The 24263-nt window shown below is 52.7% G+C and overlaps 1 protein-coding gene across 2 annotated transcripts in view; it reads left to right on the top strand.

The window, feature by feature from the left end:
• The window catches only part of GRM4 (glutamate metabotropic receptor 4), a gene marked incomplete at its 5' end in the record, with an annotated part of 99340 nt that extends 97369 nt beyond the window's left edge, over positions 1–1971 (top strand). Inside the window, one exon of one of the 2 annotated variants that reach the window (XM_081141618.1) lies at positions 1041–1971. In XM_081141618.1, coding sequence (XP_080997744.1) covers positions 1041–1090 — 50 coding nt within the window. In that variant the 3' untranslated portion in view covers positions 1091–1971. The remainder of the gene's footprint in view (positions 1–1040) is intronic. The other variant, XM_081141619.1, reaches the window with a different exon arrangement.
• Positions 1972–24263: the final 22292 nt, after the last annotated feature.

Here is a 24263-nt window from a genome sequence, read left to right as displayed (position 1 = left end):
GGGTGAGTGAGGGCCAGAGTGATGGGTGCCGATAAGGGAGGCTCAAGGCTGAGGCTAGACAGGGACACCCAGAAATGGGAAAGGTGGCTGCATGGAGAGCCGAGGGGACCTGAGAACTTCTGCTTCCCTTGAGCGTGGGGAGATGGCGGAGTTAGTCATATGCCTGTTTCCAGCTTAGCAAGGCCCCTCTCTGGTTCTGTTATTTATTCCCCATTCTCCACTCACCTCTCGTAGGCTGCTAGTCTCTGAATGTTCTGGCATGGGCTCTCCCAGAGTGAGTGGTGGGGCTTCTGAAAACTTCCCTTTGATAATGTAGTTGACCTTTGAACAACAGGGGGCTTAGGGGCGCCAACCCCCATGCAGTCGAAAAATCTGCATATAACTTTTGACTCCCCCAAAACTTAAGTTGTCCCTCGATATCCTCGGGGGCTTGGTTCCAGGACCTCCGTGGATACCAAAGCCCGCAGGTGCTCAGGCCCCTGTATAAATGCTGTGGATTGGTGCATACAGCAGGCTCTGGGCATCCGAGGACTCCCAATGCGGGTCGAAAACACTGCAGGCATTTACTGAAAACAAACCAAAAACAAAAACCAAAAGCAAAAAACTTAATGTAAGTGGACCTGCGAAGTTCAAAGCCATGTTAATGGTTGACTATGCTTTAAAATATGTAATTATATCACAGATAAAAGTGATTCTCTTGAAGTGTGGTGGAGTCAGGAGAGGGCAAGGGCTCCGTGGGCAGAGACCCTCACAGAGGGGTGGGTTTGGGGGGAGTGCTCAACGAGGGGTCATATCGAGGGCAACAGGTTTAGAGGGAAGGGCACTCCAGGCTGGCAAGCAGCCCAAGCAAAGTTGTGAAGGCGGGAAGGGTGAGCTGCAAGGCTGTGCCCAGTGCAGGGAGTTTGTGCCCAGTTGGGGGGTTGGACTGCTCTGTTCAGGTGTCTGGACTTGATGCCGTAGGCAGGGCAGTGCCCACGCGGCAGGGGGTTTAAAGAAGCCAGCCTCTGACTCCTGGGTGTCCGTGGTCTCTCTCTTTCCAGTGCTGGCCACCAAACAGACCTACGTTACCTACACCAACCACGCAATCTAGCGAGGCCGCCACAGCCGAGCAGGAGGAACTGAGGCCCTTGTGGATGGTACGTCGAGCCGGGGCCCAGCTGATGTCCTGCCGACCCGTGGGCACCCACGGATGTGGCTTGGTGCTGAGGACAGCGGAGCCCCAGTGATCACTGTTGGGTAGCCTGGGCAAGCCAGGCGGGCGGCAGGAGGAGGAGGAGGGGCTGGAGCAGCTTCAGCCCCCCAAGAGCCTGCATTTCGGACCAGGGCCCCTCCTGGCCCCCAGTCAGGGGCTCAGGTTCCGTGGCCCCCAGTGTGGTTTTTTCTCTCTCCCTCTGTCTCCGCCTGTCCCGTGGGCGGCCTGTCTCCATCCTACCTTTATTTTCTCTTAGCTCTTTGTGTCGCCGTCTCCGCCCTTCGTCTCCATGCCCTGTGCTGTTTTCCATATTCTTTTTCTTCGGCCCCTGCCCCCAGGTCTCCTGTCTTTACCCTCACGCTCCACCCTGGTCCCCCTGCGTTTTGCTTTCCGGAGCCACGCTCCCCCACCTTCATTTACAGCCAGCCTCTGCGCTCCCCTCCCTGCCCCCTTTCCTGAGTCACTCAATCTTACCTGTCACAAAAGAGAAAAAAGGAAAAAAATATCAAAACACAAAAAAGCCAAACAAAAACAAATCTCGAGTGTGTTGCAAAGTGCTGCGTCCTCCTGGTGGCCTGTGTGTCCCTGTGGCCCGCAGCCTGCCCGCCTGCCCCCGCCCGTCTGCTGCGTGTCCTGCCCGCCTGCCCGCCTGCCCCTCCTGCCGATGACACGGAGTTTAGTGCCTGGGTGTTTGGTGATGGTTACTGATGACAATGTATAGCGCATGATTGTTTTTTATACCAAGGACATTTCTAATAAAAATAAACACATGGTTTTGCACCCCGGCTTCACATCCACTGAGGGTCCAGCAGTGGGACCCCAGGATCAGCCCTCAGCCAGAGGCCTGGGGTCAGAGGGAAGGAGGAACTGGGTGATGAGACCCAGGGCTGGGGTGGGGGTGGAGGCTGCTCCCTGGGCGGCATCGAGTGGGGGTGTGAAGAGGCTTGGGCAGGGAGGGGCCAGGACACTGTGGAAGATTCCAGAAATCAGCCCCTGCTGGTAAGGGGATGCTCTGTCCCTGTCCTCTGCCCTGCAGCCCCTAAGGCAGGTACCATTTCTGCCCTGCCTCTCCTCTGGCTCACATCCTTCACCCTGGGACCCCCATTACCACCCCATAACCTGAGCCCTCCTTTCCTTCCAACCAGGAAACTCTCAAGGAATTGGCTTCCAGGGCTTCCAGCACCTACAGCCCTCCCCTGCTGCTTGTCCTGCCTTTAGGTCGCAGGTGCTAAGATGATGTGTGTGGTGTGTGTCCAGGTGGGCCAGGTGCGTGGCACAGGTGCACACGTGTGTGGCACCCCAGGCTCTGTGCGTGTCTGTTCTAGCTGCATGTGTGTGCTCCCAGCACCTCCACATGCATACTTGCTTGTCTGACTGCCATTTAGGCCCAGGTGTGTGTCCGTATCGCATCCATGTTGTGAGGATGCCTGTCCCTGGCCAGTGCAAGGGTGCGAGTGTGTGTTCACAGCAGCTGGCTTCCCTGGCGGGTTGGGAGGTAGGGAGTGGGGAGTGGCTTAGGGGATGGGCCCTGCCAGCAGCCAGAGCCCAGGCTGCCAGTGCTGACTCCCCACCAATCACCTCCCAGGCTGCTGGGGGTGTGGGGCGCTATGGCCAAGGGCCTAGAGGAGCCCTCAGTGGGAGTCAGGCAGGGCCTGGTGGGAAGGGGTGTGGAGGTGAGGTGGCAGTGCTGAGTCGTGCCAGGTGTCAGGGCCCTCGGGGGAAGCCCATCTTACTCCAAGGGAGGCTGGTCTCGTGGGAACACCTGAGCTCAGGAATCTCCCTGGAGGGTCTGGGAGACTGCGCAGCACCTGCCTCGTGTCCATTCCATAGATACTTGTGTGAGGGAGGAGGGGAAAGCAGGTGTGTGCCACTGATGGCTTTGCTCTCGCAGGTGGACCTTAAGACCCAGGACAGATCCTACCCAGGGTCCCAGGCTAAACTAGATTGTCAGGCCAAGGCTGTTTGCCAGAAGTAGGGAGGAGTTGGATGTACAAGGGGAGTGTGGCTAGCTCCCCCCCCGCCCCCCCCCAGTGATTCCCTGACAGCACCCCCAGCCTGGCACCTTACCCCCCTCTGGCTCATTCCCCTCTCGAGCTGATTGCCTCATGGAGGCCCAAGGCTAGGCTGAAGGCCTGGCCTGGAACCCAGGAATTTGATGCTCAGCCCAGGACTTGCCCAGGTGATCCCACATCTATAGAGCCCCATCTAGGTTCTGGGGGGGGGGGAACCACCCTTCCAAGAAGGGTGCTGTCCCTTCTACTCCCCTCAGTGCTCGGGAGAGGCACTTGGGAGAAGCCAGTGGGGGACCAGGTCAGTCTCACAGCCTCCTGGGGGAGCAGAGGCCAGGGTTGGAGTCAGGGTTGGAGCCAGCGTAGGTTCCTGGTGGGGCTTAGACCTGTCAGACATCCCTGGGACTTGGCTTAGTCCAACCTGCCTGGGGCTCTGAGAAGGGGCAGGTGGGGGGGCGGGCACCCAGGCCCTGCCCTCAGAGGGCACCAGTCTGTTGGGGAGGCAGAGCAGGGTCCTGTCCCATAGGCCTTGTGGAAGTCAGACCTGTGCTGATACTCGCGGTGGGGCCTGCTAGCTGCTCACCTTTGCTCTCTGTCCCAGGTTAATTCTCTGGGCTCATGTGGGACATCATGGAAGGTGGACAGAGCTCAGTATCTTCAGAATTTTATATTTTAATAAGTTGGGAAGGGTTCAGTATCCCTGCTCCCTGGACAGAGAGCTGGTGGCCCCCAGAGACCTTTGCTCTGCAAGAGGGGTGAAGGGGTCTCCACAGGCTCTGTGCTCCCCCTCCCGTGGCCTTGCCTCCCAGGGAGAGGCCCAGAGGTGACCTCAGTGGCAGCCCCCAGGGCTGGTCTCAGGGCAGAATGGTCTCATCTGCCTGCTGCTGTCAGATGAGCCAGGTGCTGCCCCCAGGATTGGATCTGAGGCTCTGTGCGTGGGGCCTGCTGGAATATGTTTCACAAGCTCCCAAGGGGTCAGCTGTGCAGTCCAGTGGGCTGTGCAAAGCCACTTTTCCACAGCAGAACCCTCTCTAAATCAGCAAGCAGCATCCCTGGAAAAGCAGATAATGGGCCCACTCCCAGCCTGCTGGACCCGAAGCTCTGGGGTGGGACCTACAGTCTGTCTCACAGGCCTCCAGGGCACCACGACACAAGCTGGAGTGAGAACCGCTGCCTGAAAACACTGCGTGTCAAAAGGCCAAGGCGTGTGATTGAACTACATCTTGGGGAGGGAGGTGGGGAGAGGCCAGGCCTATGGTCACCAGGCCAGGTGGAGTTCCTGGGATGCAGTACTTACAGCGCTAAAACCAGGGAAGTCCCAGAAAAACCAGACAAGTTGGCCGCCCCGTCAGCGCCCCTTCTTTCCCCATCTCTTCACCAGGCATTGAGCGCCTACTGCGGGCCAGGTCCCCCGCGTGCAGTGGTGAACAGGACACGTGTGGTACTTGACTCGGGGCTTTTGCATCAAAAGGGAACAACACTTGAGCTTGTCTAGGCTCAAAACCAACACCGGGCTGCCACCAACCCTGAGCAGCAGCCTACCAAGCTACTAGGTTGCTGGACACAGGACACCTTTGTGGAACCCCTAGGACCCTGGGGACTCAGCTTCAGAAGCAATATACAAACTCAGGCCCCTTCCTGCTCAAGGGGCTGGCTCTGAGCGCCAGTGTCCCACATCTGGTTGCCCCACCCTGGCCTCTCAGGCCCTGGAGGCAGAGGCAGAGGGGACCAAGGAGTGGCCTGTTAGCACCATGCCGGTGCCCCGGCCCACCTCAGCCTACAGGCCCAGGGAGGGGCCTCGGGAGCCATGTGAAGATGTTGAGCTTCCAGGAGACTGTGTGGCCCCTGCAGGCAGAGGACAAGCCCTTCTTTTCCATGATTTCCCTGGGGCCTGCTGCTCCCTCCTCCCAGCTTGGGTTTCCTTCTGCCCACTGAACAGAGAGGGAAGATAAGGGGCTCTCCCTGCCCTCCTGCCTCCCCACGCTGCCTGGCTGTCCCACAGGATGAGGCCCTGGCACTCAGCTTCACAGGCTTCTGACCTCCCTGAAGACACCACGGTTCTGAATGGCACCCAGGGCCCCAATCTCACTTCAGTTGGCAAAAGCAGCAATTAGCATCTAGTGTGGCTTTGTGCTTTATTTTTAGGTAACCTCCAAGGCCCTGCCTGTTCAATTCAGCCCATTGCTCACAGATAATTAAAGCATGTCACCATAATTTGCCCTGTTTTAAAAAATAAAGCTAGTAATTATGTTTTTATTTCGAGTGAAAGGGAAAGAGGAGGGACAGAAAACAAAGAGGTGGAGCCAGGGCAGGAAGCGGTGCTGGCTCCTGGGCTCCAGGGGCAGAACCAGGAGCTCCCACCCCCCCTGATCTGGGCAGCTAGCCCTGGGCCTCCTGAACTTCAGGCTCCCTTCTGCCCAAGACCTCCTCCTTGCCAGCTTCCCTTCCCGAGCTTCTGGAGCCCGCCTCCTCCGGATTTGGTTGGGAGGAAGCCCTCTCCTGCCCAGTTTGCCTCAGCGCATCCCCGTGGGCAGGAAGGGGCGGCCTGAAACCAGAGCCCCGACTTGGTGCTTCCTGAGCTGTGCGGGGCGCCTGGGCATCCTTATGCGGTTGTACTCTTACATGCATTTGAAAATTGCCATAATAAGTAGTTAAATAGGATTCCCCTCCCAGGAAGGGGTCTGCTAGAGCCTGGTACCCGGTATCGGCTCTCAGGGGCACTTGTGACTCGATGCTCTTTCTAACCACGAGGAGAAGGGCTGTATTTGGGCACCAGGAGCTGCTCCATTTCAGTCATAGTTTGGTGTCGGTGAGTGGTGGTGGATCATCCTTCCTGGGCATCTGAAATCAGACTCTGAGCCTGTGGCCCATGCTGGGAACAGGCCGGGCAGCTGCCCACGTTGTTTCAGGGAGGGCAGCCCCCCAAACACTTCCTAACTGCCCTGTCTGCTACCTGAAATTCTCCATGAAAGCCTCGGGCTCCTGGCCAGAGCACGGTTCCCTAACACATCAGTTAGCTCACAGCCTGGACTCAGGTAGCAAGACACCAGCTCCCGCGACCCTGAAGGCGTGGGACAGGGACAGGTAAGTAAGGTTTGAAAGACCTGACTTGGAAAGAACTTCTAATGACCTTAATTCAAGTAGCAAGTGCCACCCCCCACCGTCTGAATCCCGCTCAGCCCCAGACACCATGTTCATGTTCATTGTCCTGCCAGAATGCCCGCCCGCCAGGGCAGGGATTTCTCCCTGTTTTATCCCAGCCGAGTCCCTGGGACTTGGAATAGTACCTGGCACACAGTAGGCATATAATAAATATTTGTTGAATGAATGAATGGGCGAGGGGCTGGAGACCTAGAAGGACCTATTTAGCTTTATCGCCCCCCTCCCCAGGGCTCAGCTCTATCTCTAAGTCTGCCCAAAGCCCAACAGGCCATTTCTTCACTGTAGCTTCCCAAGTTCCTCCCCAGAGGCCAGAAGAGAGCATGGATGTAGCATGCTGTCATCAGTAGGGAGCAGACCCCGTCTGCCCCCATCCCCGACCCAGGATGACAGGCACCCTGGAGTTGGAATCAGAGGATCTGGATTCTAGGTAAGGCTCTGCTGCTAGCTCGCTGTGTGCCCTTGGGCAAGTTGCTTTCCCTCTCTGGGCCTTAGTTTCTTCATCCATAAAATGAAGGCTGGAGCTCTGAGCCCTCAGAGCCTGGGTGAGCAGCCAGCATTGCAGCAGTACAGAAAGGGGAGGTGACTGCAAAGAGGAGTCTTTTGGGGCCGGTTGCTATGGCAACTGCACACACTAAGATTGGGGGAGGGGCTTGCACATGCAAATCAGGTCCTTCCTTCCCACCCCAGGTTGTCTGTCTGCAATGCAAGGAGCAGGCTTGGTTAGTATTGTGGGGTCGTGGAAGAGGGTGGAGAAATGGGGGTTGTTGGGCGAGCCAGCCCCACACCCTGCCAGTGTGGTAGCTGAGCTGGCCTGTGAAGAAAGTAGAACTAGATGTCTAAGCTGGATGGGACCCCAAGAACCATCGGCTGACCCCTCACACACAGTAGCAGAGGAAGTGAGGCTTTTGAGAGGCCCTGAAAAACCCTCCCACCGCCATTTGGATCTACCTAGAAAGTTAGGGTGGTGGTTTTTAGCAGCCCTGTAAACACTCTCCCTGGGAAACACTGCCTTCTGAGCTTGTATGGGGAAAGCAGAGGGCCAAACTTGGAGGGACGTGCCAGTCTGTGCACCCAATCCATGCAGGGCCAGGCAGGGCCAGGGGTGGGGATGGCGAACTCAGGGAGGCCCACCGAGGAGTCTGGGGTTAAAACCCTGGCTTTGGCCTCTGCCGGGTCTGTGACTTAGACGCCCGAGTCTCAGCTCTCCCAACTTCAGTTTCTGTGAGAGAGAGAGAATAGCTACTATAGATGATTTCAAATGTACAAAAGCACTGTAAGAACACAGGGCCAGGAGGGGCCAGGAGAGGCCCTGGGGCCTTGGCCGCCTCCCCAGGACAGTGTGCTCCCCTCCCCCGACCCCACTCGCCCTCCTCTGTGGTTTCAGGCTTCTTTCTTCCAGACACTCCTCCAAGCTGGGCTCTCTCCCTGGCCCCAGATCTGCCCTTTCACCTTTTTCTTCTCCCACCTCAAAAGCTCCATGCCTCTGTCATCTAAATTGGTGGCTTCAGTGGCTTCCCAATAGTCCATGTCCTCCCCCTGCATGTCCCGGCCCCCTGCAGTGGGGTTGAGGCCATATAACCAGGTCTGGCCACCGAGCTGTGGGGAGCACATGCCCATCACCTCTTGGGCGGAGGCGCGGATGTCCTGCAGGCCTTTCTTCTCCAGCTATGGCACCCTTGGAAGTCACTACTGAGATGGTGGCACATAAGATGGCGGGCACTTGGGTCCTTAGTCACTGGTTGGAGGAGACCTTCTGCCAACCCACATGAACTTTGTACGAACAAGAAATAAACTTTAAGGCTGCAATGCTGAGATTTCAGGGTTTGTTAAGTTAGAGCTTTTCCTCTCCTAATACATCATCAGATAACTGCCCAGTGCATACACCGCTCCCAGCCTCCAAAGCCCCTTCTGCCACCCTGTTGGCTCCACCATCGTCCACAGTGGAACTCACAGTCTTCTCCTAAATTTGCTCTTCCCTGGTCTCCGTTTCGGAGATCAGCTGCCACCCAAGCCAGAAACCTGCACCGCCCCCTGCACCCCCTCCCTTCTCCTCAGTGGCTAAGTCCCTGTCCTCTCTGTCCTCTCCTCCCTGCACACTGCCACCTCCGGGCTCATGGCCCCCACCTCTCCCTGGAAGGCAGGCACAGTCTCCAGCTCCTCTCCCAGCGTCCGGCCTTCGTCTCAGTCCTTAAACATGTGGCTCCTGTCGTCCGGCTGTGTTCTTCCCCAGGAAGATCTGCCACCATCTTCACCTTTGTCCGTTGGCATATAATGTGTCTCTTTCCTCTGGGCGCCTTTCACGTTTTCTCTTTGTCGCTAGTGTTATGTGATTTGGTTATGACATGCCTTGGTGTAATTTTCTTCACGTTTCTTGTACTGGGTTTTGTTGAGCTTCTTGGATCTGTGGGTTTATAGTTTTTGTTATTTTTGGAAAATTTTTGGCCATTATTTCTTCAAAAATGTTTTTACCTGCCTCTCTATCTTCCCTCCTTCGGGAACTTCTATTACACATATAATGGCCTTAACGTTGTCCAATAACTCAGTGATGTGCTGCTCTTTTTTTTTTTTTTTGGTCTTTTTTCTTTTTGTGTTTCATTTTGTATGGTTTCTGTTGCTATGTCTTCAAATTCACTAACCTTTTCTTCTGTGACATCCAATCTGCTACTAATTGTATCCAGTGCGTTTCTATTTCAGCATTACAGTTCTCATCTCTAGAAGCTTGCTTGGGTCTTTTTAAAAATATATATATGTATCTTCTAGGTCTCTAGTTAAATGTTTAATTTTCCCTCTAGCTTCTTGAACGTATGGAACACAGTTATAATAGCTATCTGAATATCTTTGTCTACTAATTCTGTCACCCATGTTATTTCTGGGTTGGTTTCAATTTATTGACCTCTCTTCTCGTTGGCCTCCTTCTCTGTACACCTGGAAACTTCTTATTGGATGCAGCCGTTGTGAGCTTTACTCACAGGGAGCTGGCTATTTTTATACACATGTAAATATTTTTGAGCTTTGTCCAGAATGCGGTTAGTTACCTGGGAATGGTTTGACCTTTCAGTCTTGCTTTCGAGCTTTGTTAGATGGGACCAGAGCAGCATTTAGTCAGGGCCCATTTTGCCCTCTGGCGAGGCAAAGCCTTTATGAGTCCTCTAGCCTATGCTCCGTGAGCTCTGGGTTTCTGCTCTGGCTGGTGGGTCTATGTGGCCCTGGTGGCTGTTCCCCTAACCAGGCGCAGCTCGCTTCCTAATGGAACCTGCTCTGCATTCAGCTGAGCACCCAAGGCCGGCCCTTCTGGGGTTCTCTGTGCCGCTCTCTTCTCTGGCCTCTGACCTGTGAACTCTGCCCGCCTGGGCGTCCCTGGACTCCAGCTCTGTCTCCTCAGCTCCAGGAGGCTCCAGGCTCTGCCTGGATCCTCTCCCCCTGTACCACAGCCTGGGAGCTCTCTCTGGACACTGCGAGGAACAACTGTAGGGCTCACCTATTTGTTTCCCATGTCTCAGGGGTCAGTCATTCATTGCTTACTGCCCAGTGTCTTGAGAACTGTGATTTCATGGATTCCGTCCATTTCATTGTTGTTGTTTCAGGCAGGAAGGAAAGTCTGGCCCCTGCTACTTCATCTTGGTTGGAAGTGGAAGTGTTCTCCTGTCTTTCTAAGTTGCAAATCTGCTCAGGCTATTGTCTGCACACCTTCGTCAGAAGGTGCTCACGACCTTGGCCTCATCACAAAAAGGGCTAACCCAGTGCTGGGCACTATTCTAAGTTCAACATATGTTGAATCCTTTCATCTTTACAACTGTATGAGGGAAGTACTGTTTTTGCTCTCATTTTGCAGATGTAGACACTGACGCTCAGAGAGGTTAAATAACTTGCTCAGGTGCACATAGCAAGGAAGTGGTGGCGCTGGGATTTGAACCCGGGGCTCTGCTACAGGGCTCGCCCTTAGCCTCCCCTTCACACCGCCTCTCGAAGAGACTCTAATCCGTGTCTGCCTCCACCATTCATTTCTCTATCAATTGTTTTTCAAGCACTGCTGTGCCCAGGTCCACTAGTGGTTACTAGAGATGTGGAATAACTAGCATCGAGAAGTAATTATAAAATAATGGGGAAGTGGGGAGTATGTCCAGGTACCAGAAGCTCAGAGAAGTTCCTTTGAGTCCATTTCCTGAAGGAGCAACGCCTGAGCTGATTCTTGAAAGATAAAGGGTCTGTACGGTGAAGACAGGAAAGGGTATTTCAGGGATGAGCAAAGGGACAGAGGCGATAAACATGATGTCTGGGAGGAGCTAAGCAGGGACACTGCGGGGATGGAGATGCACACTCAGCTGTGAGAGCTGAGTCTGGGGAAGCAGGCAAGGGCAAGGGCGAGGGCGAGGGCGAGGGCGAGGGCGAGGGCAAGGGCAAGGGCAAGGGGAGGAGGGCCTTGGGGGCTCCGCCCAGGGGCCTGCACTTTCTTCTAAGGAGGGAGTGATCTGGTCAGAGCTGCACCTGGGACAGTCACTCTGTGGATGATGCATCGGAAGGGCCTGGGCCGGAGGCTGGGAGATCTGTTGGGGGGCTACTGCCACGGGCCAGGCCGGAGGTGAAGACCTGGGGAGAAGGGACTTGGTTAGATGTAGAGGGTAACTGAGGGGAAAGAGTTGGGATGAGGCTGGCTTGGATGACTGGGTACTGGAGTTGCTGGAAGGGGAGAGTGAAGACTTGACTTCTCAGTTACATCTTTAAAAAGGAACGGGCAGGTTTGGCTCAGTGGTTAGAGTGCTAGCCTGTGGACTGAAGGGTCCCGGGTTCGATTCCAGCCAAGGGCATGATCTGGTGCAGGCTCGATCCCTGGCCCCAGTCAGGGTGTGTGTAGGAGGCAACCAATTGATATGTGTCTCTCACATCTGTTTCTCTCTCTCCCTTCTACTCTCTCTGAAAAGCAATGGAAAAAATATCCTTGGGTGAGGGTTAAAATGAATACATTCAATAAAATAAAAGGAATGGGCATGCATTCCATTTAATGCTTTCCCCTTCTCTCTGACTGGGATGCAGATGAGATGGCAGGAGCTGGAGTAGCCATATTGAACTCAGAGATTGCAGTCAAGTTTAAGGGATGGCAGAGCCAAATTCCAGCCTGGGATTATCTACCTCTGGACTGTTAGGTGTGGGAGAAGTCAACTTGTATCCTGCTTAAGCCATTGCAGTTTACAGTCTCTGTAAGAGCAACTTGGGATATACCTGAATGAATGAACCTGTGCTGATGCCCTGATTCTACACTATGCTGTTTGGGCCTTTCCTCTCCCACTCTTGACCTTTGTCTATAGTGGGCCCTGTATGAGGAATGCCATCTTTGCTGGCACCTCTACCCTCACCTGCTTGGACAATGGACACCATCATGTCAGGGTTCTACCTTGGCATTCCTTCCTCCAGGACCAGTCCTTCTGCTGCGCCTCCAGTCCACTCCAAGCTTTTGTGTTTTCTTGGCCATTTCTGCAAACTTTTCAGGGGCTGGCCACGTCTTATTCCTCTTTGTTGGCCAATGCCTCCTTCTAGTGGGGACTCAATCAATGTGTGATGGTTGAATGCTCCTGAGCGTGGGCATGGAGAGCTCATTGTGGGGCTGCTGGGAGACTTCGATGAGCTCACTGTATGAGTCAGGTGGTTTAGGTTATGCTGTGTAACAAATGACCACAAGTTCTCACTTGCTTACAACCAGATTTTTGTTCCTTTCTCACACTATATCCCTCACGGGCCAGGAAGAGGGGGCAGGGAGAGCTCTGCTCCTCTTAGTTGCTCAGGGACCACAGAGGACAGAGGCTCCTCCATCTTATGATGCCATCACTTGCACAGGTTTTCCTGGCAGGGGAGAGAACAGGCAGAGTCGCACACCAGCTCTGAAATGCCTCCACCTGAAGCGACACACATCCCTTCTGCTTGTACTGCATTGGCCCAGGCAAGTGCTCCCACCCCATCTAACTCCAGGGAGATGGGGCCATGTAGCCCTCTTTGCCTAGAAGAGAACTGGAGATACTGGTTAGCAGGGATGGTCGGTGTGTAAAAGTCTGACCTAGCTCGGCCGGGCGTGGCTCAGCCGTTGAGAGTCGACCTAGGATCCAGGCGATCGGGGTTTGATTCCCGGTCAGGGCACGTGCCCAGGTTGTGGGCTCGATCCCCAGTCAGGGGCGTGCAGGAGGCAGCCGATCAATGCCTCTCTCATCATTGATGTTTCTATCTCTCTCTCCCTCTCCTTTCCTCTCTCTGAAACCAATAAAGATATGTTTAAAAAAAAAATAAATAAAAGTCTGGCCCAATATTGAGGACATAGCACATGACCAGCCAGTGTGCTTCTGTTCCCCAGCCATTCAGCATGCAACTGTACTTAACTGCACACAGTGGTGAAACACGGGGCACCCTTCTTCAGGGTCCCCTGAAAAAGAATAAAGGGGTGTGTGTGTGTGTGTGTGTGTGTGACTCCATTAAAATGGGAGTCAGGGAAGGCCTCTCTGAGGAGGCTGCCTTTGAAATCAGATCTAAAGAAGAAGGAAAAAGTCAGGGGAAGGGGGCAGGGAAGAGCTTTTTAGGCAAAGGGAACAGTATGTGCAAAGGCACAGAGGTGGGAAGGGGTCTGGCAAGTTTAAGAAATCGAAGAGGCTGAGGCCAGAGCACAGTGATTACAGGTCTGTGGGGAAAGTGAGGGCAGAGAGGCCCTAAGGGGCAGTCACCTAGGGCCTGGCAGCATGCAGCCAGGAGGCCACTGGACAGCTTTAGGTAGGACGGGGCATGACATGAACCTTGAATAACTGCGCTGTGTGTGTCCAGGGCTCAGCTGCAGGCTCCTGTGCTTCTCCGGGTGTGTGCACTGCCTTGGGGCTCTCATCCTGCAGCTTTGACTCCCAGATGTGCACGTGGAGCCCTGTCCTTGCACCTGAACGTGGCCCTTGTGGCCCCTGCCTACTCCCCATTGTAGGGGAGGGAAATTTTCCTTCACCCTCTTAGGGCCCCTAGCTGGGAATGATAATTAAACTGACAAAGATAGATTACGGAAGAAAAGCATACAAATTATTTACTGTAAGTTTTACGTGACACGGGAACCCTCAGAAAGAATGAAGACCAAAGACACGGTTAGAGCTGCGTGTTAGCGGGGCGGGATGAAGAGCTGGCAGCTGTGCAGAAAGGTGACAGCTTGGAGGTGAGGAGTGTGTGGACTGGAGGCACCTGGCAAGGCTGCTTCTGAGGGTTCTGTTTGGGGTCCCTTTGTCTCCAGGGAGAAGGGGTGGTGGGCGTGGTCAGCGTGACCTTTCTGCAAACTCCTGCAGCTTAAAATGCGCAGCAGCCAAGGTGCCGCATTTGGGGTAGTGTATCCCAAACCCAGTCGCCAGGCACCTCCACCCTGGAGTGTGCAGATGCAGACTCTGTGTGTTTTTTTAATTCTCAGTTGAGGATATTTTTTTCATTGCTTTTCAGAGAGAGTGGAAGGGAGGAGAGGGAGAGAGAGAAAAGAACATTGATTTGAGATGTGAGAGAGATACATTAATTGGTTGCCTCCTGCACGCACCCCAACCAGAGCTGGGGATCGAGCCTGCAACCGAGGTGCACGCCCTTGACTGGAATCGGACCCAGGACACTTCAGTCCATGCGCCACTGAGCAAAACAGGCCAGGGCCAGATCCAGATTCTTCAACCTGCTTCCCCCTCGATAAAAGGCCCCATGAGCCTCAAGGACAGAAAGCTGGGGATCAGCATTGACCCCGACCTGCCACCTCTCATCCAATGTCAGCAAAGCCTGTTGGCTCAGCTTTAGGGTGTCTTAGAATCCAACTGCTCTCTGGCCGGGTGCAAACTGCCACTATCCTTAGCCAGGGAGCTCAGACGCCCTCCGAGCGGCCCCTGCCTCAGCCCCTCACCCAGGTCCCCAGCAGCAGCCAGGGATCTAGTAAAAAGGCAAATTGGGCTCTTTCACAACCCGTTTAAAACCCTCTCGGGTTCCCATCGCACCTAGAATAGACCTCGGACCTCTGGCCCAGGCCCTCGGTGCTCCTCCAGCTCTTTCCTCCCTCCTGCCTGCCTCCCCTCCCACGGAGCCCGCCCGGCTCTCCAGCCCCTGTTCTTCCACTTGGAAACTTGTCCCCTAGTTCTGGTGAACTTCACTCAGTTGTCTCCACACAGGCGGCTTCTGACCGCACGTCCACCGCCTGCGTCACTGCCCGCTGGCCACTTCCTTCACTTCCCTCTTCACCTCATCACCCCGTCCCATGACACGCTGGCTGACATCACATACACCTGACCCATCACATACACGCTGACCCATCACATACACGCTGACCCATCACATACACGCTGACCCATCACATACACCTGACCCATCACATACACCTGACCCATCACATACACGCTGACCCATCACATACACGCTGACCGACATCACATACACGCTGACCCGTCACATACACGCTGGCCCGTCACATACACGCTGGCCCGTCACATACACGCTGACCCGTCACATACATGCTGACCCGTCACATACACGCTGGCCCGTCACATACACGCTGGCCCGTCACATCCACGCTGGCCCGTCACATACACGCTGACCCGTCACATACACACTGACCCGTCACATCCACGCTGACCGCGCCTCTGCCCCGGGAGAGCGCGAGCCCCGAGCAGGGACCCGACTCTCCCACTGAACTTCTAAGCTTGAAGCCGTGCCTGGCGCGTGGAAGACGGTCTGCGAATACTGACTGACCGACTGACCGACCTTGGAACCCAGGGACTGCCCAGAGGGTGGAGACCTTGTTTTGTCTTTTCTGGGGAGACACCGGCGGGGTTGCGGGCAGTTTGGGTTTGGGGGTGGAGCAGGCCCGCTTTGCCTTCCCCCCACCCTGGAGCCACCCATCTGTTCCTGGAGGAGCGGTGAAGTCCCCGCAGGGCGCGGCGCGGATGCTGCAGTCCGCGGGGTGAAGCGCTGTTTAGTCGGGGAACCCGGAGCTTCTCCAGCCCTGGGCTTGGAGCGTTAGAGAGACGTCTCCCTAAATGTATGTTTAGATTGCCCTGTGACTGTCCCAACATGTGTCACTTTGACGTGGAATAACCCAGACTCCCAGAAATGTATGCTCAGTTATAATGATTGCCTTGCCTGGGCCCAGAAGCCAGGCCTCATTCATTCATTTTCATTCATTCATTCATCATTCAGCAAGTCAGTATTGAGCCCCTCTTGTGGCCTCGGTCCTGGGCTCCAGGTTGGCTAAGGCTGACACAGACTCAAGGGACAGGCTGAACAGTCCTGCTGCAGGAATTGCTTGGGCTTGGGTTGAGGGGAGGAACGGACTCTCTCTTTGAGGCTGTGGCCAGGAGGTGAAGAGACTGGCAGATGTGGGGGGAAGGGAGGTTGTGGAATCAGGCAGGGGCTATAAGGGTGGGATTTTGTCTTTTGTGAGCCCCAAGAGTTACTCCTGCTGGTGGGAATGTCACATCCTCTCAGGACTCCTTCGATTCTTTCCCATTCAGTAACACATTCTCCAGGCTTGCAGGTGCACATTGGTTCAGGGAGGCGATATGAAATAGAGAAGGGGGTTATAAGACAGTGAGGGATGAGCTGGGCAGCAAATATTAGCAATGTGGACACAAGCAGGAGTGACAAGTGGATATCCTGAGAAACCTCCCACCACAGAACACCCAGAAGTGCACCACAAAATACAACTCTTTTTTCAAATGCATGACTGTCTGTAAAATAAATGAATGAATGAATGCAAGGTCAACCTTTAGAATGTCAACTATAAAGAGAATGCTGGAAGCCTGAGTGCTAGGGGGCTCTGAAGTTGCAGGGAGACCTCAGGACATTTGCACAGACATCTCCATGACCTAGCAGCACTATTGACATTTTGGGCCAGATTATTTACTGTTGTGGTGGGTTGCCCTGTGCATTGCAGTAGCACCTTCCTCCTCCAGGGTTTGACAGCTAGAAATGTCCCCTGGGGAACAATGTTGTCCAGGTCCAGAAACAAAGGCCTAGAGACTTGGCTGTTAAGGGTCCCTCAGGGAAAGAGGAGGCAAGCTGTGGGCACTGTATAGTGGGGAGTTGTAATTGAGGCCTCTACAAAAACCCAGGGCTCTCCAAGCCTGCACTATTTGTGAAAGGATAGAGAAAAAAATCCATCCAGTGGCAAAGAGAAGTGATAAGAATATTTGTCTATTTCAGTTTTTGCCTTAGGTAGAAAGAAAGCCTTTAAATTTGTAACCACAAGCTTGCCTACACAGGGGTTTAGGGACAACATGTGCATTACCTGGTGTCCCAGGAAATTCTAGGTAGTGAAATTAACTCCAATTGTGTTGGTAGCACCTGGCGCACCTGGCAGAAGCAAAAGAAAATTATCTTTGGAGAGACACACCCTCAACTCCTACTGTACAGGATTCCCATGGATAGCCTAGCTAAGATTGAGTTTACTGTATGAAATTACAAAGCACCTGGAGAAACAACCGACCCTGAGTGAGTCAGTAAAAACAATAAATGGCAGAATTAGACCTTCAACACCTAAAATATTGGAATGATCAGATCCAAAATATTTTTAAAAAACAGCTTGTTTATTAAAGTGTTTAGAGAAATAAAGATGCTACCAGGAAAACCAGGCAAATAGAAAATGAACAAATAGACTCAGAACTGAAAATGATAATGTTGAAATTTAAAACCCAATGGACAGGTTAAACAGCAGATTAGATACAGTTGAGGAGACAGTTAGTGAACTGGAAAATGGAGTTGAAGAAATCATTAGCCATAATTCAGCACAGAGAAAAACATAAACAAAAGTAAAAAAGACATGGGATATAGAATGAGGAATTTAACAAATGTCATCTAGGAATTCCAGAAGAGACAGTTGAGAGAATTGGGGGAGGCAGTATCTAAAGATATGCTGATTAGGAATTTTCCAGAAATGATAAAAAAGACAAATGACAAATCCTGGGAAGGAAGTATGAAGAATTCAAGCAGAGTAAATAAGGAGAAACCCAGAAAGACTGTAGTAAAATTACAGAAATCCAAAGAGAAGATCTTAGAAGCAGCTAGATAGAAAGTCAGATAACAAATGACCCAAGATGGAACACTTGTCCTCAGGATGCCCAGAAATTACATAGGAAGGTACTTCTGGAGAAATGCCAGCATGAGCAGGTGGAGTCCCAAACTCTTACTGTTAAAATATTAAAAGAAATAGGATCTTAATATTTCCTTGAGCTGGGCTTTGTGGTTTCATGGCCCATTGTGTGTGTGTGTGTGCGCGCGTGTGTGTGTGTGCGCGTGTGTGTGCGCTCGTGTGTTTCACACTCAGTAACCTGTGGACAGAGGCTTGGCCCACAGGCTGTAAGAGGTTACTTGAGAGAGGAGAGGGCCACCTTTGGAACACTGCCTGGATGCAGGCAGGGGAGGGTGAGTGTTGGGCACCTGGAGCGGGTCCTGGGGAGATACAGAATACCTGGAGACTGACTTCTGATCTCCTGTTCTGTTTGGGGCCTCTCCCCTCAAAAGACTCTGGAGAACACTAAGGGCCACCTTCCCAATCCACAAAGGCTTCATGGAGGAGGTGATGGGCTATAAGAGGAAGCTGGGAATGGTGAGATGGGGGAAAGGAAAAGCAGAGCTGGGGTGTGTACAGGAAACTGGAGGGGAGGAGAGAAGCTGAGAGGCTGAGGGGAGACCCAGGGACTGCCTCTATTTCTGGATAAATAAGTGTAGCATCTCTCACCTCTACACACACACACACACACACACACACCCTACTCCATTCTTGTTATGGATTTCTTGTCAAACAGGCTCCATTAATTGTTTAATAACCAGATTAATTAAGGATGCTGAAAGTAAACAGCAAGAAGGTAATTTGTTCCTGATTACTGTGTAACTGGGAGGATGAACTCACTTGCATGTTCAAAGAAGGCCCCATACACAGCGAACGACAATAGAGGGAACTGGGTATCTGACCCCAATCCCAACATCCCTCCCTTTCGCTTCCTGCCTCCCAATTCTCTCCTTAGCTTCTCTCTCTCTTTTAAAAAAAATATTTTTATTGATTTTTAGAGAGAGAGGAAGGGAGGGGGAGAGATAAACACCGCCTGCCTCCTTGTGACCCTGCTGGGAAGAGAGCTCACAACCTGAACTCGTGCCCTGACCAGGAACTGAACCGGAGACCTTTTGGTTCACCAGAAATGCCCAACCAACTGAGCCACACCAGCCAGGGCTCTTAGCCTCTCTTTAAAACTGATTGAGAGGCAGCCTGGTTCCCTACCCACAGCCAGGCCATCGGACCTCCTCCCCCCCAAGGCCTCCTGCCCAGGTCGGCTCCTGCAGCTCTTCCCTCCAAGAGAGGTAGGTGTCACAAAGGAGGGACTGGACATGCCAGCCTGGGCCCTGCCTGAGCGGTCTTGGCAAGGCGCCGCCCCAGCCTCGATTTCCTTAACTGTAAAGTGGGCTCACAGCCCGCTCTCTGTAGTCTCTAAGAGGACTAAACTAAGGGCAAGGGAGGAAACCTTTTGTGAATTGTGAGGTGCTGGGCCAGAGCTGGCTGGGCATTATTTTTCACCTGAGCCCGGGAATTGCTGAGTGTGCATCTTCTAAGGGCCCTTAGAATAGGGCTGCAGCCGGGAAGCCCTCGGGGAGTGTATCCTTCACAGGAAATGCTTCCCCCGGAGTCCCAATTTGCTTGTTTCTGTAGAGACGCTGGCCCACATCTGCGTACCCCAGGGGCTGGGGAGGAGTAAAGGTCCCAGGGTACCCCCCCCATCACCAAGGCTACACTCGGGCTTGCAGGTGGGGGGAGGGCATCCTGTGCTGGGGCATCCCCGGCTCCCCCAGGGCCTCAGACGCCAAATTGTTTTCTGATGGCGGCCTCCGTTTCTCCTGAACTCAATTTGCGTTTTCAAAGCAGCTAATAGACGCATTAAAAAATCCATTTCACTCGGGATTGAATCTGACTGGAGCGAGATCCATGCACAGAGGCCTCTCCTCCCGTCGTCCTCGCCCCTGGGGACCCCTCACATTGCCATGGAGACCGGGAAGCCGCCTTGGCTGACTGGGCTCTAGCTGGCCTGTTGGGGTGGCTCTGCTCCCCAGCAGCCTTCTAGCAACCCCAGCCTCCCATCCTGCCGTTGTGCACACCCCCGCAGTTTAGCTCGTCTACACCCACCATGCGACCTCTTCTGGGATCTCAGAAAGCGTCTGAACCCCTGGCCAGGGCGAATGTGCAGACCGGTGTGTGTGTTGGAGGGTAGGCGCCTGGTTTATAGATTGAACTGCACCCCAAACTTTATTTCAGCCCACTGTCCACCATCGGCCTTGGTAATGGTTTAGCTCTTGGAGTCCAGTAGCCCCATGGTGTCCAGGATTCAATCTGCTCTGCCTGCTCCTAGCTGTGTGACCTTGGGGAGGTCACTTTCCCCTCTGTAAGGTCAATACTAATGCCTTCAGGCAAGATTGGGGTGAGGAACCGTGTTTGTGATAGCAGAGAAATATAGTTTTAACCCTGTGCTGCTCTGGGGAGACAGGACATGCCTACACACCATGTAAGGCAGCCCCTCCCCCGGGGAGCCCTGGACTGTGATGTGACCAGGAGGAGCCAGGCCTAGTCCACTGTGCATTATGTCCCTGTGCCTGGGGACACTGCATCAGTGGGTCTACCGTAAATGCTTGTTGAATATTCAGTGATGAAAGGGGACCCACTTTCTAGCATGATGGGAATTGGAGGACAGGGCAGCTGGGCTACTTCTGAATGCTGTTACCGCCACTTACTACTGTGTGGTCTTGGGCATGTTAGTTACCATCTCTGTGCCTCAGTTATCTCATCTGTAAAATGGAGATAATAATGGTACTGACCTCAGGTCGCTGTTGTGGGGATTAAATGATTCGAGCATATAAAGTGCTTAGAACAGGAGTGGCACATAGTAAGCCTTCCAGTGCCAGCTCCTACTCCTCAGACTCGATGCCGTGGTTTTAAAGGGGGAGAGGCCTGTGCCCAGCTTCGGCCCTCCTTTTCGCTCTGTCCCTGGGAGCAGCCTCAGCACAAACGCTCCTGGCTTCCCGCAACTCCTCTCTCCAGATCTCCTTGGCCAGAAGCACAAGGTAGGCAGAAGTCTCTAGTGTTTTTCCTTCTGTGACCTAATCTTTGGTGAACAGGACACCTGTGGGGGCAGAGAGGTCACCTCTTGTTACCAGCCACTGCCACTCCCTGGCCTCTGGCCTCCCGGATTGGCATCCTCTCTGCCCCCAAGCCCTCTCGCTGCCTCTGAAGCCTCTTGCCTTTGCTCTGGTCTCCAGAGAGACCCTTAGTGAGCAGGTGGGGCTGGGAGGCGGGGTGATGGGCCTGGCCTGGGTTTTGGATGAAGCAGATTCTGGAGCCCAAGGGACCAGGGGTGCCCAGGTCAGCGCCCGGGTGGCAGCAGCTCCTTATTAACGAGACCATTGAATTGTGTGGCTCGGCCTGGCACAGCAACAACACAGTATCCCTCTCAGAAAAAACTGCCTTTGAAGGCTCAGGAAGGTGCTCAGATCCCAGGGTCTCCCCTCCCCAAGCTGGTCAGAGCTCTCCCAGGCTCTCAACTCAGCGAGTGGGCCTTCCTTCTGGTGCCCATGATGGGACCAGGCTATTTGGAGGGACAAAGGTGTTGGGATGGGCACAGGATCCCCAGTGGAGGGCTGCGAGTTGCTGACTTGTGTGAAATGGACATTGAAGCACCCAGTGGCTCTGAAGGATTGGAGACCTGCCTTGAGTCCTGGGTTCACTTAGGCAAGTGAGCTCACGTCTCTGGGCCTGTTTTCCTGCCAGTGAAGTAGAGGTATGAACAACATAAACAGCAATGGCTGCTCCTCCGTGGTTGCTGCAAGGATCAAAGGAGGCCCTGAAAACTTTCAGACTGGTCAGGCCTTTTTTCCTGGCCCAGGAGAACAGAGCTGGATCTCCCTCCCTTGTGAGTCTGCAGAGCCCAGCAAACGCCAGGTGCTCAACAGATGTGGGTGGATTTGAAAAGCCAGAGGCTCCCGGGAGCCCAGGCCTGAACTTAGGGGAGAGACGAAGAGAAACCAGGATGTTTCACCCAGAAGGGAGGGTGGTAGAGAGGGAATTGGGTCAAGAGGATGTTAAAAACTGCTTTTATATAAATATAAAATAAATGTTCATCAAAGACTTAAGTTATTATTTAAAGTGGGAACCAGTAAGATGCTACAGCTGGTTCAGAGGAGAATCCTGAGAGCAAATCCATATAAAGGCCGCCAGGAGGGGAATTAGCAAATGGATGAGAAACTGGTCAATAGCCACAGGTCAATAGTCATTTGTTCCTCTAGCACAAAATTCATTTGCATTTCTATGGAAAAGAATCACTTGCTTAACATTGGCTTTGTACAATTTCCAGAGTTGTACAAATAGCTTAAAGGCAATGAAAGGCAGAGGACCCTGGAGAATCAGATAACGGGGGCTGTGCAGTAGACAGGACGCTTAGGAGGCTTCCTCCCATTTCCAAGTCTTCCAACACTTTTTATGGGTAGGGAATGAGAGGTGGACCGAGGAAGGGGCCCAAGGGCAAGGCTAAGGACTCATCGGAGGCACACACTTCATCTCCTTCCAATTTCCTGTGCTTTCCAGCCTCTCTGGCTTTGGGGCCCTTGTGGGGAGAGAGCGGGAGCCCCTGTTAGCCATAGCTTCTCTTTCTTTTTATTATTTTTAAAATTGTGATAAAACAAACTTACAGTAAATTGAATAAACATTAAGTCCATAGCGTGAGGAATTTTTACACGTTTACAGCCATGTGACCAAGACCAAGTCAAGGTAAAGAATATTTGCAGAGCGGCAGAGCACTGCTCGTGTCCTTCCTCGGCAGCAGCTAACTTTCCCTGTTCTGTCACCAGAGACTAGCTTTACACTTTAGAGCTTCCAATAAATGGGACCATACAGCATGTACAGTGGCACCTCGGCTTTCGAATGTGACCCGTTCCAGAAGACCGTTCGAGCTCTGAAATGTTCAAAACCCGAGGGATCCACAGCCGAAGCCAGGCCTCAGGGTCTTGCCCTCAGTGGAAGCCTGTTGGCATGTTCGACTTCCGAGGCGTGTTCGAAAACCGAACATTTCTTTCCAGGTCAAAGGCTTTGGTAGACCGAAATGTTCGTCCACGGACACGGACACGTGCGAAAACCAAGGTGCCACTGTGCTCTTTTGTGCCTGGGTCCTTTCTGGCTCTAATCCTTGTGAGGTTCCACGCGGTGCCCGCATGGGCAGCCTGTCCCTTTTCTTCGCTGCATCGCAGTCCCCTGGAGGATGACGCGCGGCCTGTCGGCCCTGCCTCCCTCCCGTGCGCTTTTGCCTCTTCCAGGGGGGCTGTTCTGAGCGCTGCTGTGAGCATGCTTGCGTTTGTCTTCTTGTAAACCTGCAGTTGATTTTTCTAGAGTAAGCGCCTAGGTATAGAATTGCCGGGTCCTAGGTTTGACATAGGCTTTAGGTTTGGGACGCGGAGCCAAATGGTTTCCCAGAGAGGCTGTGCCGGTTGGCGTGTGCGAGAGATCCGGCCGCTCCGCGACTCTGATGCTGGTGCTGCCACGTTTTCTTCATTTTAGCCACTCCAGTGGCTGTCCTGTGGCATCTCATTTTGGTTTTAATGTGCATTTTCCTGGTGATTTTTATAGCTTATTGACTATTTGGATATCTTCTTTGTGAAATGGCTGGTAAGGTTTTTTGGCCCTCTTTGATTGGGTGTTTGCCCTTTCCTTTTTGATTTGTAGGGACGGCCTTATGCGCCGTGGATGAGTTCTCGGCCACACATGCGTGTGGGCAGGTAGCTTCTTCCACTCATGGCTGCCTTTCCACTGTCTCAGTGGCTGACTTTTGAAGAACAGATGTTTTAAATTTCAGTGACATCCATTGTTTCCTTTGTTTCCTTTGTCGTTAGTGGGTTTTGTGTTATGTTTAAGAAATCTTTGCCTATCCCAAGGTCATGGAAATATGCTCTTATATTTTTGTCTAGAAGCTTCATTGTTTTGCTTTTCACATGAAGATCTATGATGCACTTAGAATTAATTTTTGTTTCAAGTATGAGGTAGGAGTCAAGTTTCATTTCTCTCTATATGATCCAATTGATCCAACTGGTCCAGCCCCATCTATTGAAAAAAGAATCCTTTTTTCAGTGATTGTACTGGTGTTTTTGTCATAAATCAATTGGCCATATGTGTGTAGGTCTATTTTTGGATTCTCTCTACTCTGGTATATTGGTCTATTTTTCTAGCCTTATATCACAGTGTCTTAATTGCTGTAGCTTTCCTTTTTTTAAATTTATCTTTATTGCTGAAAGTATTACAGGTGCCCCATTTTTCCCCCCATTGACTCCCTCCCCAGGCCTTCACCCCATTGTTGTCTGTGTCCATGGGTTATGCATATGTGCATGTAACGTCTTTGGTTAACCTCTTCCCACCCTCCACCCCCCTTCCCTCTTCCCTCTGAGATATGACTGTCTATTGCTTGCTTCAATGTCTCTGGGTCTATTTAGTTTGTCAGATTCTTTTGTTCCTTAGCTTCTTCTTAAAGAAGACCCTTCAACATTTCCTGTAGTGCTGGTCCGGTGGTGATGAACTCTTTTAACTTTTCGTTGTCTATGAAGCTCTTTATCTGACCTTCAATTCTAAATGATAGCTTTGCTGGGTAGAGTCATCTTGGTTGTAGATTCTTGTTTTTCATCACTTTGAATATTTCTTGCCACTCCCTTCTGGCCTGCAAGGTTTCTGTTGAGAAATCAGCTGACAGTCCTATGGGTGCTCCCTTGTAGGTAACTAACTACTTTTCTCTTGCTGCTTTTAAGATTTTCTCTTTGTCTTTCACCTTTGGCATTTTAATTATGATGTGTCTTGGTGTGGGCCTCTTTGGGTTCTTCTTGTTTGGGACCCTCTGTGCTTCCTGGACTTGTAAGTC

The sequence above is a fragment of the Miniopterus schreibersii genome (genome assembly GCF_964146895.1).
Source record: "Miniopterus schreibersii genome assembly, chromosome: 6".
Taxonomy (NCBI): Eukaryota; Metazoa; Chordata; class Mammalia; order Chiroptera; family Miniopteridae; genus Miniopterus; species Miniopterus schreibersii.
Note: the sequence above shows the minus strand (reverse complement) of the source record. Positions and strands in the feature narration are given on the sequence as shown.